This window comes from Talpa occidentalis, unplaced genomic scaffold (genome assembly GCF_014898055.3).
Source record: "Talpa occidentalis isolate TD23 unplaced genomic scaffold, MPIMG_talOcc4v2.1 talOcc4.5, whole genome shotgun sequence".
Lineage (NCBI taxonomy): Eukaryota > Metazoa > Chordata > Mammalia > Eulipotyphla > Talpidae > Talpa > Talpa occidentalis.
Window position 1 is genome coordinate 21,770,494 of NW_023604861.1, and position 16,683 is coordinate 21,787,176.

Below are 16,683 nucleotides of genomic sequence, written 5' to 3' on the forward strand. Positions count from 1 at the left end.
AAGGCAATTGTAGGACAGGAAGAAAATCTATAACTAATATTACACCTTTTATAGGATCCTAGGAGAAATAATAAAAGAAATGTGAGAGTGACTGTAGAGAGTAAGTCACTATTGCAAATATTTCAGCCTTATTTTTAGTTAAATATGAATTAAATAAAATTCTGTTGAGGTACCACTTATTTGTAAAAAAAAAAAAAGAAAAAAATTTTCTCTCTAATTCAGTGCTGGTGAGACTGTGAGGATATCTAGAAAACTTATAAATGGTTCATGACACTATGTACTTAGTCTAAGTAATCCTTTTTCAATATTTATGCAATTATTTATTGTTTACTATTTATTGGGATCTTATATAATAAACAGGATAGTAAAAAAGATAATTGTGTTTCTTACATTAGGAGTCTATAAACTAGAACGTAGTTTTGTAAGATAAATCAGTTCAGTATTGTTTATGATGAGTATTTACAAAAGAAATTAAAAGAGGAAATATTAAGAATGAAAGCTGTGTGGGTATTTTATAAAGAAAAAGAAGAAATCTGATGAGATCTTTAAATGTTCATCACTATATGCAGTGGTTGAATTTGGATATATCAGCTTGATAGAATATGAGTCAACCATTAAACACAACTATTACATCTAATATCAGGGCAGATGTTTTTAAAATTTTAAGGACAGCAGTGTGTATACACTATAGTAACAGTGTGTATACAGTAGCTGTAGAATGAATGCAAAAGGCATACGATATTTTGAAATACTAGGTAGTATGTAATTTTTTGTGGGGGGTTATTTACTTACTTATTTTCTTATAGCATTGCTAATTTTTGGACAGTATTTGATTTCTCCCCTCAGGTGTAGTCCCCATAGTTCTGCCACCACCATAAACTGAGAAATGAAAATATCGCTAAGTGATACTTTTTTCAGCCTAAGATTGTACATTAAGAAATATATTGAAAATTATTTATAATAATGCTCATGAAAATTTTAATTGAAAAGTTACTTCATTTCCTCTGTGGATTCAAAATGTATTCATTTACGTATACTATTTGCCTTGGAAAGAGTGATTTAATTTTCAAGCTCTTCTTCAATCCCAGATTTCATGACTTTATAAAAATCTGTTGAATATGTTATATATACTGTATCTTGTAAAGCAGTATACAACTTAAGTTATGTGGAACAACTTGCTTGCTCAGGGGACAACAAAGTGATTTTGATAGCTGAATCATTCCAAATAGTTCCCCTGATTATCTCAGGTATGAATCTTGTGCTGTAGAAAAACCTTTTAAAATAGAGTTTTATCTTGCCTCTCATACAGCATTGTTTTTAAAATGTTAAGTAAAAAAAAATTAATGAGAACCACTCAAATGAAAACACATACCTTATAAATGAGTGGTACCTTTATGTTTCACAGAGACTAATAAAAGAACTTCTAAATGAAAAGTAGATACAGTGATTCCATGTACAACCAGGTAAATTTATAGGCATAGACTCAAGTCTAAATTTTAAGGATATCTCCAGTCTAAATTTTAAGGCTATCACAAGATTTTACAGCTGAGTACTCATGTAAAGGAAAACAGAGCATTATCCTGGAACTGTTTCTTTTCACATATTAGAGTGAAGAGAATATCTCAGGGATGACAAGCTTCCGTGAAGTTCTGGAGAAAATGCTAGTTATTGTTGTGCTCCCAGTCAGGAACAGCCTGAGAAGAGAAAATGAGCTCTTTTCTTCCCACCTGGTCTCTAACACCTGTGGATTACTGGCCAGCATTGTCAGTGAACTGACAGCATCCGCCCTGGGATCTGAGGTAATGAGTTACATTTTGAGATTGAATAATAACCACTTTTTAACGTTTTTACTTTTCCCCCTTCCCCGTATAATTTGACTTTGTAGAAACTAATTTTAATCCCACAGTATTTGTGGGATTGAAGCTAAACTGCTCTGCTTCAGTGTTTTCTCAATTGACTGTTTTGCCCTTCCTTGTTCTTCTTCCCTGTTATTACTTGCTTCATCTCATCAGCTTACCCAGATGTCACAATAATACAAAGTATATATTATCTTTATTTGTCCCGTCGCACAGCTCCACCACCATGTCCCAGTAAAAGCAAAACTATTTCACATTGTTGGGTAGTGAGTATTAAAGAACAAGTAGGATTACTAATAACGAACATCAGATGTGCTAATGGTTAAGTGGTTCAAACCTCAGCTTTGCTGACTTGACTGGTCCTAGACAAATACATGTGTATAATAATTTTTATCTAACATGTATCACAAAGTTTTTTAAATATAGTAAAATCTACACAAAAATTACCATTCAAACAATTTTTATTTGCAGTTCAGTGGCATTAAGTACATGTACATTGTTTTATAGTCATTATCACAAGAGTTTTTAAAAGGGTCAAATACTACGCTTGAGAAAAACACTTTGAAACATTTTAAAGTGCCTTTACATTTTTTAAAGTAACTTTTTCACTGCCTTATTTTAATAGTTTATGTAAATGTTTTAACTGAAAATGGTAAATATTTCTATTTTTTCCTCTAGATTGATTGTGAAGCTCATGCATAATGTAAGATATATCATTCAAATCACTGCTTAATTACTACCATGTACTCAGTCTCCCCAGGTCTCAGGTTTCTTGCCAAGGAACTACTTTTTACTTTTTTACTGTTATAACTGCCCATCTTTGCTCTTTTCTTACTTACAGACTTATTTAAAATCTATTCTGAATTAACCCATTCAGTCAAACAGCCATTTAGCTTTTAGAATTTCTTTTTTTTTTCCTTTAAAGATTATTTATTTAGGGCCTCCCTGGTGGCGCAAGGGGTTAAGACACAACCTATGAAGCTCTCCGCAGCCTCTGCAGCACGAGTTCGATCCCTTGACTGGCCAGGGAACAACCCACATGGGACAGCAGACCTACTTGACTTGCCCGCTGCTCCCCTCAGCAGTGTACTTCGGTCAATCTGCCTGTTCTTTTCCCCACTCTGTCTCTGGTGAATCCTCTAATGCCCCACACCTCTAGCCGCTGTTCTGTTCCCCACTCTGTCTCTGGTGAATCCTCTCACCCCCCACACCTTTAGCCGGTACCCCAGCTCTTGTATGCATAAACAAACTGGGGTATAGGCCAGAGGTGCAGGAGGTGAGAAGATTCACCAGAGACAGAGTGGGGAGCAAAGCAGGTGGATTTACTGAAATCACTGCTAAGGGAAGCATAGGGCAAGACAGGTGAGGTCTGCCGTGCCATGTGTGGGTTAGCTCCCTGGCCGTGGATCATGTGTGGGTTAGCTCCCTGGCCATGGTGATAGTGCTGAGACTTAACCCCTAGGCCACCCGGAGGCTCCCCTTTAGAATTTCTAAATAATCTCATGTACCTGGGTAAATTTGAGTATCTCAACCTGGCAAGCTCTTCTATTTCTTGGTTAGTCCATGTCAACAATTTTAAGTTTTTTTTCCTTATTTGTTTCCCCTATGATTAGCTTCTCTTCTATACTAGACCCTAGAGAAAACGTCTGTACTACATAGGCTCCATTCTGAAGTTTTCTATGTATCCCCTTTGAAAAGAAATACCCAAAATTGCAGAGTACTTAATCTACAACCTTGGGAGTTTCCAAAGGCCCTAGATTATATAACCATATTTTTCTTTTCCAGATCAGTTTCCAATTCTTGCTAGAATCATAAATTTCAATTTTGCTGCAGTCAACTTAGATAAGAACTAGATTCTATAATTAAAAAGAGTGATTCCAAACCAAAATAAGGTCCCCACTCCTCTTTAATGAAAGTCTTCAGTTAATGAGATTGTGAATGTGTATGTGTATGTCTTTTCAAATATTGAATGCAAGTTAACATATCACTATTGTATGTAAGTGGTATTCACACTTAAGACACAGAACATTGTCTTCATATGAAGTTTTATTTGAAAAGTCAGATAACAGAAGAGATAGTTTGAGGAAGAGTGGAAATGAGTTCACCTCTTTCTTGAATACCCATCTCCGTATAATTCCTAGAGTTCCATGTGTAGTCTAGAAACTATTGATGTGTAGAATTTGATGAAATCTTTACCTCTTTTCAAAATAGTGATATTTTATTTGGTTATGAGGTGATTTCATTCATTTGGTTATGAAGTATGTAGTTTAATATAAAAGAAGAAAATGCTGTCAAGTGATAATTGTTAAGTTACAATGGTAAAATCTATAGTTGTATTGCTGGTTAATCTCGTGATGGAATGTACCTTCAGGAAGGTGTAAAGCCATTTGTCAAATGTAGATTATTTTACTGACCTTCTTTCAAAACCTTTGGATAGTTTTGTTAAATATGTATTATTAGCCCTCAGGAACACACTACTGACATAATTGCTTTTGTTGTTCACAGGTGGATGGACTTAATTCTCTCCACTCTGTGAAGGCTAGTGCTAACCGGTTCACAAAAACAAGTCAGGGGAGAAGTTGGAACACTGGGAATGGGTCTCCTGATGCAATCTGTTTTTCAGTAGACAAGCCTGGAATAGTTGTGGTTGGTTTCTCAGTCTATGGAGGAGGTGGAATTCATGAATATGAATTAGAGGTATTGGTCGATGATGTAAGTACCTCTCTCAGAGTGCTCATCTTACTCTGTGGGTTGTGTATCAGGACTTATCATAGTGTGATATCCAAACCTTGAGGCTTTTTAGCACATCCCTCATAGATGAATGACATTAAGGAAATTGAAAGAGAATGAATCTGCTTATTTGCTTGTGTAGTATCTTGGATCACTCCTACGTCATATTTAATGCACTTCCAGGAAAGATTTTAAATTAAAAGACAAGAATTTATATAGCTAAACCTCCGATTACAATTCATGAGTAATTTTTTTGCTAATTTTTCAACAAACAAAAGCAATATGCAACTGAAATTCTTAACCTGTGTTGGTGGCTCAATAATGTTGCCATGGAGCATTGAAGAGTGATTTCTTTTTTAAGATTTATTTATTTATGCATAAAAGAACTGGGGTACAGGCCAGTGATTGGGGGGATGAGAGGATTCATCAGGGAGTGTGGCGAGCAGAACAGGCAGATTGGCTGAAATACATTTCGAGGGGAGCAGCAGGAGAGACAGGAGAGGTCTGCTGCACCAAGTGGGTCAGCTCCCTGGCTGGCTGCAGATTGCTGCAGATTACTGATGCTTGTGCCACCTGGGAGGTCCCTAAGAGTGATTATTATTAAAGACAGTATTACTGGTTGAACTCTATCTTCCTATATTTCTCTAAATTATTTAGAGTACATGAGTTTTTACAAATTGTATTACAGTGGGATGCAAATGTAGCATGAAAACCATTTCCTAATAAATAGTGCCTATTTGTATCTTGATTCTTTTGAACAATTAATTTTAATTATTTCCCTACTTTATTAGCCTCTGTAATTAGATATGGCATACTACTTAAGAAGTTGAAATTATTTTAAGACATCAAATGAGAAAAGCTCATTTTATAATGTGGGTTGTTGACTCCTCAGATAAAAGTGAATAGAGTGTCAGAATTTTTTTCTTTAGTGTATATTGGGAAATGCTAATGGATAATTTTTATATGCTAGAGGAAAAAAATGCTTAAAAACAATCGTTAATTATTAGTGAAAATTATTTACATAAATAAAATTAGGAGTGTATCTACTTGTTTTGTTTTAATTAGAGTGAACATGCAGGAGATTCAACTCATTCTCACAGATGGACATCTCTAGAATTAGTCAAAGGAACCTATACAACAGATGATTCACCCAGTGATATAGCTGAAATCAGACTTGACAAAGTTGTTCCTTTAAAGGTAATTTTAACAATAAGTTTCTTTTGTAACTAAGAATTATTATGTAGTTTACTTAAAAATAGTGATAAATATTCCTTTATGTGGTACTTTAAATGTTTAAATATTTATATTCCTGGTGTACTATATGCTAATTTTTCAAAAAGATCTCTTAAAGTCTCATCCAGTTGATAGTATTGTTAGGTTTTGGAGTCAAACAGGTCTAGCTTCAGACTTCTTCAGACTTCTGCTCTTCCACTTACAAGCTCTGAGAATTTGGACATCCTTATTTACCTGCTCTGGGATTTACCTATAGATTGGGAAGGATAATACCTGGGAAAGATAATACCTACATTGTAGCAGTATTCATGCTTGTCTCAATGTCTAGGCTAGTATAAAAATTCAGTCAGTAGTCTCTCTTTCCTTCTCTTATTGCACCAAAATTCATTTAAAAAACCAGTGGTCTTAACAGATAGTAATAGCTATTAAAGTCACCACTTTAATAACTTAATTGTCTGGCAGTAAATATTTAGCAAAATAGAAATTTTAATCAATGTTAATTATTAATTGAGTAAATTCTGAATTCAAGAATAATAATTTCCATTATTCCATTGGAAGAATTTTGGATAAGGTAAGTTCATAAGAGACATCACCAGAAAGAGTTTAGATAGGAACTAGGTAGACTGAAAAGCCCATAAGCCTTATTGTGAAGTTTACATCATGGAGCATAAAGCACCAGCATCTACATCTCACATTTCCTGGGTGTCATATTTTGGACAACTTTTTATTATGGATATTTTCCCCCATGTCTGCCTGCCTATCTGTTTCTTTCTCTGAATGTCTCTCAAAGTAAAAATATGATAGATTCAATACTTTCCCCATGTTTAAAATAAATAAATAGTTAGATTAAGCAAAGAAAAGCAGTAGCTTATGTATTTAAATCTTTCATTATGGCTAATACTCTACATATGCCTAAGATCAGTAATTAGAGTCACATCACCTATATTCACATCTTAGGTCTACCACTTATTAGCTCTGTGACTTTGGGCAAGTTATTTAACCTCTCTGTGAATCAGTTTCCTAATATGAAATAGACATAATAAGGGCACTTATGAGGACATTTTGAGACTTAACCAACCTAGGGCAGTTTGTGTTAAATAATAATCCTTAATAAGTGTTAGTCATCCTCTTTATTAAAAACTTAGGCAACTAAAATGAACTATAAATGTGACAAATTCAGTATATTTGCCCAGTTTACTGCTAGAGTTCCTTTTATATATCCTCTGTACATTATGAAGAAATATAAATAAATTTTATATCTTTATTGTGAAGGAAAATGTTAAATATGCTGTGCGCTTGAGGAACTACGGAAGCCGTACAGCCAATGGAGATGGAGGAATGACCACAGTTCAGTGCCCCGATGGTGTGACGTTTACATTCAGCACGTGCAGCTTGAGTAGTAATGGCACAAACCAAACCAGAGGACAGATTCCACAGATACTCTACTATAGGTAGGTGTACACATAGAGATAAGGGAACTATGTTTAAGTAGAACAACATAGACTTCACTGCCAAGTTAAAATAAAGAGCTAAATGGGTACTTAGAATTAAGTTGTACAATGTATCCTCTGTGCATATACTTGTGCTAAGTCATATAAAGAGAGCTTTTATAAATTCAGTGTTTACTGTAAAGGTGAATGTTTTTAAAACATTTTTAACCATAATTTCTATAATGTTAACATTTTAATGTACTGGGCTTGTATGCTGTTTGTTGTCACTTTTATAAAAGTTTGCGGTCTGCAATTTCAAATTTAAATGAAAGTTTTAAACTAGTCTACAGAATATTTTGATGCCTATGAATCTTATACCTACCAACCTAGCCCCTTAGGCTCTAGAATATATAATGCCATGTTTCATGTGACATTTGTAACAAAAACCATTCTTTCTATAAATAGAGAATGATAGTACTTTTACATTTTAAAGAAATTTTTAAGTACACATTTCTCACTGAGTCTGAATTTTTCTTGTGGCAACTTAGCTGGAATCTTAAGTAGGAGTGACTCATTCTTGTATTGGTCTCCAGCGTGACTCAGCATCGTTCAGTGAAGTTGTAGATCACTTTCAGAGACTTGCTGCTTCCTCTGTTTCCTTCATATACAATCTGATGACACTGCCTAGTTTTCTCTGGTTATGGATTTTTTTGCTTTTCTCCATGTGAAATAAAATAGAAATAATAAGAGTTAAAATTAAAATCTACATGGTGGCAATTTGCAGCTGAATACAAGATCTTTCTTGTTTGTCACCCATCATGAAAAACTTCTTCATTCATTATTGAAATAGTATTTTTTTTTCCAAAAGATAGATTAAAAATGACATGCAAAGACATTACATATTTCAAAAACCTAGGGAGCTCCTTAGAAACGTCTGCATTCCAGACTTTATATCATATACAAAGCACAATATTTGAAATTTTTTTGTGCTTTCCACTAAGTAGTAGGTACCCTTAGCTTTAAATTTTAAAATTAATTAAATTTTAAAAAATTAAATTCACTTATCTTTAAATATCATCCTATTCTTATAGCTCCCAGGTTTCGGGTTTCTATATGTCTAACTTCTGTGTCTTCTGAGCCCTCAACTGAATATTGAAATTCCTCTTTGATATCTGAATTTGTGTGGCAGTAATGGAGATTGTGATGAAAATTACTAGGTAGTGAACACCTACTGTGTGCTATACAGTATTCTAGCTGCTTTACCAGTGTTATTTCAGCTCATTTTCATGTTAATACCGTGAAATAGATGTTTTTCCTGTCCCTCCTCTACAGATGAGGGAACTGAGACATGGAGTGGCTAGACAGCTTGACTAAAGTCACACAGCTAGAAGTTATGATCCCGGGTTTTATGCAGGAATTTGGACTTCAGATGTTCTCTCTTAACCACTATATTACACATATTCTCTTTAAGGAGAGTTGGCCAATAGCCATTTTAGTTTAATGTGTCCATAGTACTCCTCCCACCTTGATTGTATCACTTATATGTGGAATATAGAAAAGCAAAACAAAAGGGTCAGATAAAGCCAAACTAAAAAACTAACCCTTGAAACCTAACTGTGGAGTGGGGACAATGGAAGGGGTGGAGAGGGGTGAGCACAAAGAAGGGAGGGTGCAAAGGTGCCTGTGGTGAGGGACTGTGGTTCTTCTGGTGCGTGCACTATGACAACAATGCCAGAAGGAGGAATCCTACACTTGTATTATGGAAACAATGATGTAAACTCTAAACTGGTTTCCCTTCTTTCACTGTTGCTGTCAGTTCTGCATATTGCAGCAGAGTAATCTCAGAAATTTAAAAACATTTCAAGTCCTGCCCTTGTATAAAATCCTCTTACAGCTACCCATTCCTATTGTAGTATCACATGTATGGTTGTTACTGTGGCCTACAACTTCACAAGCTCTCTTCTTTACCTTTCCTGCCTTGTGACACTCTGCTGTTCCTCTTTTTATTCTGGGCAATCCTGCATTCATTTTATTCAGAACTCACAGTCTTCTTCCCATCTGAATGTTTATCTTGCTATTTGTTTTCCCTGAATACTTTCCTCTTGGTTTTTTTCTTTTTTTAATGCAATTTAGGGCTTTGTTTAATGTCAATTCCTAATTATGTAAAATAATTTTATGTCTTAATTCTGCTTTTTTTCCTTCAAAGCCCTATCCTTAAAATCACATGTTTACATACTAACTTTTAAAACTCTTTATATTTAAATGGGGTCATATTCTCTAGATCTGATTCCTAGAGTTAGATCATTTTTTATCTACCTTGTAACATAATCTAGTGGTGTTCATCTTATAGGAGTGAATTTGATGGAGATTTACAATCCCAACTTCTGAGTAAAGCCAATGAAGAAGATAAAAACTGTAGCAGAGCTCTCTCCGTGGTAAGCACTGTTGTTAGAGCTGCAAAAGACCTCTTGCACAGAGCTCTTGCTGTGGATGGTAAGACTTTTACTTTCTTAATAGACATGTTTTAGATGATATTTACTCTAATTTGTATGCAGTTGTGAAAGAGGAGTCATGCTGTAGAACCCCAGTGTGTTATATTCAGTATTGATCTACACATCCATATGCTTTCATTATGGATCAGCCATACTTTCCATGATCTAATGCAGAATATTTTAGAATGTTCAAAAGCTATTACTTGGTACTCTTTTTTTTTTTTTTTTATTTAATACATTAAGAGAAAAACTCTCGATTCAACTGAATCTTTGCTTTATCTTTTCTTTAGTACTCAAAAAGCATTTTGTTTTTTCCTATAGGAAAAACATGTCCTTTGTTTTTTTTTCTGCATATCCTATTTCCAATAATGGTATCACCATTCACCCAAAGTTCTGGGTAACCCTAAACATCTCTCCATATTTGTTTGTCAGAGTTGAGCTCTGTGAGCTCCTCCACTGGAAACTCTTCAGTTTGTATGCGCCCCTCTAAACATTCTCCCATAGTTCTGAGTGCCATGGTGCAGGTCCAAGTCCGTTCTTATGGATGCACAACATCCAGTAATCTCACTGCCACCTTTCTCCCTGCTCACCCAGCATCCTCTCTCCCCACACAGACCCACCCCTCCCCACCACCTAGTTATTTAGTCATCCTCCACTCTGGAAGCAAAATTAATATTTACAAAAAACACTCACTGGTACTTGCCCTGGTTTACTGTTTTCTGTAAAATATGTTTCTTTGTCTAGTTACACATCAGACTCACATTGCTTGGAAACTTGCTAAAAATAAAGAACTCTAGTTCATCCAAACTATGGGTTTAGGTTGGGCTAAGAAACAGTGTTTTATAAATAAATGCCCAGCCTATTCTGATGCAACAGCAGATATTGAAACAAGTGTTTGGCAGTAATTGGTTGTAAATATACAGGTCTTCACAGCCTAGAGTCAGCTTATATTCTCAGCATCATGTTTATGGATAAATGTTTAAAATGTCCATCAGCAAAGGGCTTTCCTTGGAAAAGTAGAAGATTCTACAGTTTAATAGCAAACAATTTTGGAATGTTAATATGTGCAGGTATTGCTCTAAGCATTGACTCACTTAATTTTCACAACACTCAGTGAGGGAAGTAGTTATTACCCTCTTTTATAGATGGGTAACTTGAGGTATACACAGATTAAATGATTTGAGTAATGTCGCATATATCACCATGCAGGATGCAAAGAACTGTGGCTTAAAATCATTACTGCTGCTCTACATGCTTATCCTGGCTCTCTCATATTACAGATACATTGTTTGAGGTATAGGGTACTTAAACACTATGTGCTTTGGTTTTCTCTTATAAAAAGTGGGAATAATAAGTGTATGTTACTGTGAGGATTAATTGAAATAACACATGTAAATAAAGCCTTTAGAATAGTGCTGGTTCCCTTATAAACTCAGTCAGCATTAACTATAATTTTGTTCAGAAAACAGAATGTAAATTTCAGAGTAGCATAATACATTACAGTGAAGTCACCTTCTAACTATAGTTTTACTACCTTTTTTAGCTGATGACATTCCAGAACTGCTTAGCTCTTCCAGTCTGTTTTCCATGCTGCTTCCCCTTATTATAGCCTACATAGGACCAGTAGCTGCTGCTATTCCTAAGGTGTGTAAATTAATGCTCTAACTTTGATTGTTTTTTAACCATCTTTTAGACTATGTAAATTTCCTTAAAAAATACTTTAATCTTCCAATATTTTGAGTACAGGTCGCAAACAAAGATATATGTGTTAAATAGTAGAAGTTATTAAACCTCTCTATTTTTAGTATTGTTTATGGGTTACTGTGTTTACTAACTGGTTTTACATTTGAAGAATTTGGGAATGATTAATGAGAAATGTGTAAAGAAAGATTTACTGAATTATTTTTTTAATTTATGAGACTAATGTCAAATCATCATTGTGAAAATAGAAATATGTAAGTACAGGAGTATTTTAAATTTAAGACATTTATATTCAAGACATGAAAGAAATAAAAAACTTGATTCTTTGACATAATTATTAAGTAAAACTTAGTTTATTGCAGATCACAAAAAAGCAGAGTGCTTAAAAATGCAGATGACTTTTTTTATATAATATCTAAGACATGTAATATAAATCCTTATTTCCATAGGGCAGATTTCCCTTTGAATGAAAATCTAACTGGAAAACACCTTATATGGAAATTCTTAATAACAAGGATAACCAACAATGATAGTAATTAATAATTTTTAAAAAACTTTTATCTCATTTAATCATTTTTTTATACTAGGTGGCTGTAGAAGTGTTTGGCCTTGTCCAACAGTTGCTTCCCTCAGTTGCCATTTTGAATCAGAAGTATGCACCTCCAGCATTCAATCCTAATCAGTCAACAGATAGTACCACAGGAAACCAACCTGAACAAGGCCTCTCTGCCTGTACAACCTCTAATCACTATGCTGTCATAGAGAGTGAGCACCCCTATAAACCTGCATGTGTGATGCATTATAAGGTAGGCACTGATTCCTAGGAAGAACTTAAATTTAAAACTTGCTTTGATGTTTTATAATAATATCTTAAAGGGTCCTTTGCCTCTGAAGTGTGACTTCTTTTTACGGTATTTAAATTTAGAGAATCAGCAGGTTGTTTGTTAGGCACTACCAGATATACAAAAGGGTTAAGTCAAAATGTTGGCTCTTAATACAGTTTCGTAGGGTTTCTGAGAGTTGTTCTTATGTCTTTTCTATAAGTACAGTCCAATTTATAATGTTAAATTGCATATTATATATTATAATAGCAGTGTATATAAATATTGAAAGTTGAAAATTGTATTTTTTGATCTACTATTATTTGTGCCTGAGCCCTGCAAATATACATACCCAGTGTAGGATTTCAAGTACTCCAGTATACTATACATGACATAAAAAATATACATATAAAGCATTTATATATATTATATTCATAATTCTTACTCTTTACTTTTAAAAGTGTATCATGTAAATTAAGGAAGATTCCTCTACCTCATCAATTTATATGTAAATCTTTATGTGCTTGTAAGATATCCTGCTTCTTATTGTAGAATACGGTAAGCATATGAAAGTACAGACTAGTACAGTGTACCACATTTACCTGTCACCCAGATTCAGCAGTTATCAACACTTGGTCAAACCTGTTTTATGTATATTCCACGCCTGCTTTGCCCCTTCCAGTATTATTTCAGTGCACATTCATGGATATTTCAGTATGTATCCCTAAAATACTAGGATCTATTGAAAATAACCATAGTATTAGCACATTGACAGAACTAACAATTCCTTCATCTCATCAAATAAGCACATTTTTAATTCTTTGAATTAAAATTCACATGAGACCGAAACATTGTGATTGGTTATACCTATTTAGTTTCTTTTAAGTTATAGGTCTCCTTCTACCACTGTCTTTTTTTGTTTGACTTTTATTTGTTAAAGAAATTGGATCATATGTCTTTGTTGGATAAAAGCAGCTTATCTCCTGAATCCTTTAGGCACATCAGCATTCATAACATCTTTGCTCTCTGGTATAAGATGATCCAGCCTCATCTTAAAATTTCCTACCTTAGATTAGAAACCAGCCATTTTTTCTAAGTACCATGGTTCTTTTTAATGGTGCTGTTACTTAAGAGCCAAAACCTAGCATTTGGTAATGTTCTTTTCTTAAGTTGGTCATTATTTGTAGATGTTTATAATACCCAGAAATAGAACATATACTCTCATATAAACGTGTTTATACACTCAGGCACATTTTATATATATATGTATATATGTATATTTATGTATAGACAGATTTATGTGTATATGTATTTTTAAAGATAAAATATCTCATTAGTTTGTATTAATGATACTCATTCAAAACAAGGATCAGCTGAATCTCTCTAGAATCCTTGTTCTTGATGACACTGGGAATATTACAATTTTACTATCACTTAACTGTTCCTTTACACTGTGTGGGTCTTTGGGTGTGTCCCAACTAGGATGTGTAGATAAATGACGTTAAAATAAGTGAAAGTTATCAATTACTGTGTTTAAGGTTGGAATAATCCATCTGTTTGATTATGTGTATATTGGATATACATTTGGAGTCACTTGTTTTATTTTAGATTTTTAGGAATTGTTTTCTAAATCTTGATTTAGCTTTATTTTGAAAAACTTCAAACCTAGAGAAAATAGTAACAAGATTTATACAGTGAATACTTATATGCCTGTCGCTTATCAGTTAATATTTTGTCATATTTAATGTGTATATATATTAATGTTGAACTTTTTGAGAGTAAGTTGTGAACATCAGGACTCCTCACCTTGTTCTTACTGTGGTTCACCTTGTATAATCATAATACATTAATCAAATGTAAGAACTTTAACCTTGATGCAAGTATTGCTAGCATAATAAAGAGTAGTTTTATATCATTTTGCAAACTAAATACTTTGTCAGTTTCCCCAAACGTGGCATTTATAGCATTTTAAATATCCAAGTACAGGATCCAATCTAGGCTCACAGTTACAGTTAATTGTCAGATCTTTTCTATCTCCGTTATCTGAAACAATTCTTCAGCCTTTGTCTCTTATGGCATTGCTGTATTTGGAGAATACAATCAATGATTTTGTAAAAGTTTCTTTTTACTTGGATTTTATTGATTGCCTTCTAATGATTACTGAGGTTACATATTTTGGGTGGCAACACTACATAAGCAATGTATTCTCAGTGCATCCTGTCAGAAACACATAGTCCCATGATTAAGATGATGATTGCAAATTTCTTCATCACTTTTTTTCTTTGAAGTTGTCTATGGGTAGATAACTGGAGATTATGTAACGAATATTATTCAAAAAAATTTCTATAATTGGTTAGTCTTAACCAAAACACTTACTGCTGTATTAATTGCAAAATGGCAGTTCTCTAATTTTATTATTCCTTCCTGCAGGTGTGCTGTTTTAATGGCGTTTTCCCACCCTTTATACTTTTAATTTTATGTATTTATATCAGTATGGACTAAGATTCTCTTGTTGTTTACTGTTATAATCCTTTAACATCATTTATCTTGATGCTCAAATTTTAATTAATTGGCCAGTGGAAGTCCATTCAAACTGAAGTCTATGTCCTTTGAACTGTGTTTTTATCCATTTTTGAGCACTCCTTACTAATTCCAGTCAGTACCATAAAGGTCTTCCCTTTATACCCATTCTGTTTGTGTATGCAACTATGAATAATAAAACTACTAATTATTATTAGTGGGTTTCTTTGCAAAGTCTTACCTTTAAAATAAATCCCATTTTACATTATGCAATAAAAGTAAATATATTCAAAATTTACTCTTTATGTATTGTGTGTAGGAACTATGTGGTAAGTTTAATAAAAGCTTAGGTTTGTTTGTGCTAAATTTTGAGTTTTTTCCCTTGATTTACTGATTTAATTTTACTTTTTAAATATGTAAGAAATTAACGTCTCCGCAAGTAAAATTATGCAATGTAATATACTCAGAATTCTAAGTTCTTCCCATTATCCTTTCCTGTTTCTCACTCCAGTAAGGATCCCGGCTTATCCTTTCTCTGTTCTTTTTTTGATAAAATGACCAGAGGTATGGATGGATGGATACATGAAAGGATGGATGGATGGATAATTGATGATGGGTGGATAACTAGATACCTAGATGGAGGAATAGATGTAGTCTTATTTTCCTTCTTTATCTCAAAAAGGTAGCATACTACATACACTATTTTGTACTTTGCTTTTTAAAAAATACTCTGTATAGAAATCAGTCCATATCCATTTAAAGAGGTCATCCTCATTCTTGTTTACAATTGCATTACACTCCACCATGAAGATGTATTGTAGTTTATTCAGGTAATTTCATGTGTGACAATTTAGTTTTTTTTTTTTTTCTTTGGTATTTTGCAATAACCTCATGCTTATGTTTGTTTGTTTGCTTGTTTGTTTGTTTTCATATTGATGAAAGCATATCTTCAAAATAAATTCCTAGAAGTGGGATTGCCAGGTCACACAAATATAGAATGAGGAGTCTTGTTCTTCGAAGAACTGGGGTTGCTGATTCAGAGGGTGAATGCATATATAGTTTCACCAGAAGCTGACAAATTCCCTTCGAAAGAGATTATATTGTTTTTTGTCCTCACCATCAATGTATGGGACACAGCCTCCCCAACAGAGTATGTGATTAAACATGGAGTCTTTTGCGAATAAAATGGGAGAAGTGGTGGGTGAAATGGAAACTCAATTTAGTTTTAATTAGCATTTATTTTATTGTGAACAAGGTTGAGATTTTCATGTAATTGCCATTTGTATATTCTCTTCTATGAAGTGTAAATTTATTTAGCTCATTTTTCAATCATTAGTTTTTTCTTTTTGGTAGCAGTATGTGGATATTTTTAGATTAATATAATGCTTAGGAAATCTTACGGGTCATATCATATCCTACAGCCAATTCATAGTTTACTATTTAACATGGTCCTGCTTGACTATAGTTTGATTCTGTGACAGAATTCTTATTGCCATGACAGTGACAGAAGCTTAAAAAGTAACCTTAAAAATAATTTGGTGTTGGGCCTCCCCGGTGGCGCATCGGTTGAGTGCTGAGTTGCGAAGCTGCCCGCAGCCTCTGCAGCGCCGGTTCGATCCCTTGCTGCTCCCCAGCCACCAGAGGAGGGTCCCACATGGCGCGCAGACCTCTCCTGCCGCCCGCTGCTCCCCTCAGCAGTGTACTTCGGTCCTTCTGCCTGTTCTGCTCCCTGCTCTGGCTCTGGTGAATTCTCTCACCCTCCCGCGCTTCTGACTGTACCCAGTGCTTGTATGTATGTATCAATAAATAAATCTTAAAAAAAAAAAGTCAGTAATATGATTTAAAAAAAATAATAATTTGGTGTCATCATAAATTGGTATATTATACCTTACCTTAGGAA

The 16,683-nt window shown here is 34.0% G+C and overlaps 1 protein-coding gene across 11 annotated transcripts in view; it reads left to right on the forward strand.

The window, feature by feature from the left end:
- MYCBP2 (MYC binding protein 2) overlaps positions 1 to 16,683 on the forward strand; it is a 205,525-nt gene that overhangs the window by 100,483 nt on the left and 88,359 nt on the right. For all 11 annotated transcript variants that reach the window (XM_037528896.2, XM_054701446.1, XM_054701447.1 and 8 more), the window contains exons 34-40: positions 1,608 to 1,799; positions 4,362 to 4,568; positions 5,652 to 5,783; positions 7,092 to 7,270; positions 9,600 to 9,742; positions 11,285 to 11,385; positions 12,030 to 12,248. In XM_037528896.2, the coding sequence (XP_037384793.1) occupies positions 1,608 to 1,799; positions 4,362 to 4,568; positions 5,652 to 5,783; positions 7,092 to 7,270; positions 9,600 to 9,742; positions 11,285 to 11,385; positions 12,030 to 12,248 (1,173 nt within the window). The remainder of the gene's footprint in view (positions 1 to 1,607; positions 1,800 to 4,361; positions 4,569 to 5,651; positions 5,784 to 7,091; positions 7,271 to 9,599; positions 9,743 to 11,284; positions 11,386 to 12,029; positions 12,249 to 16,683) is intronic.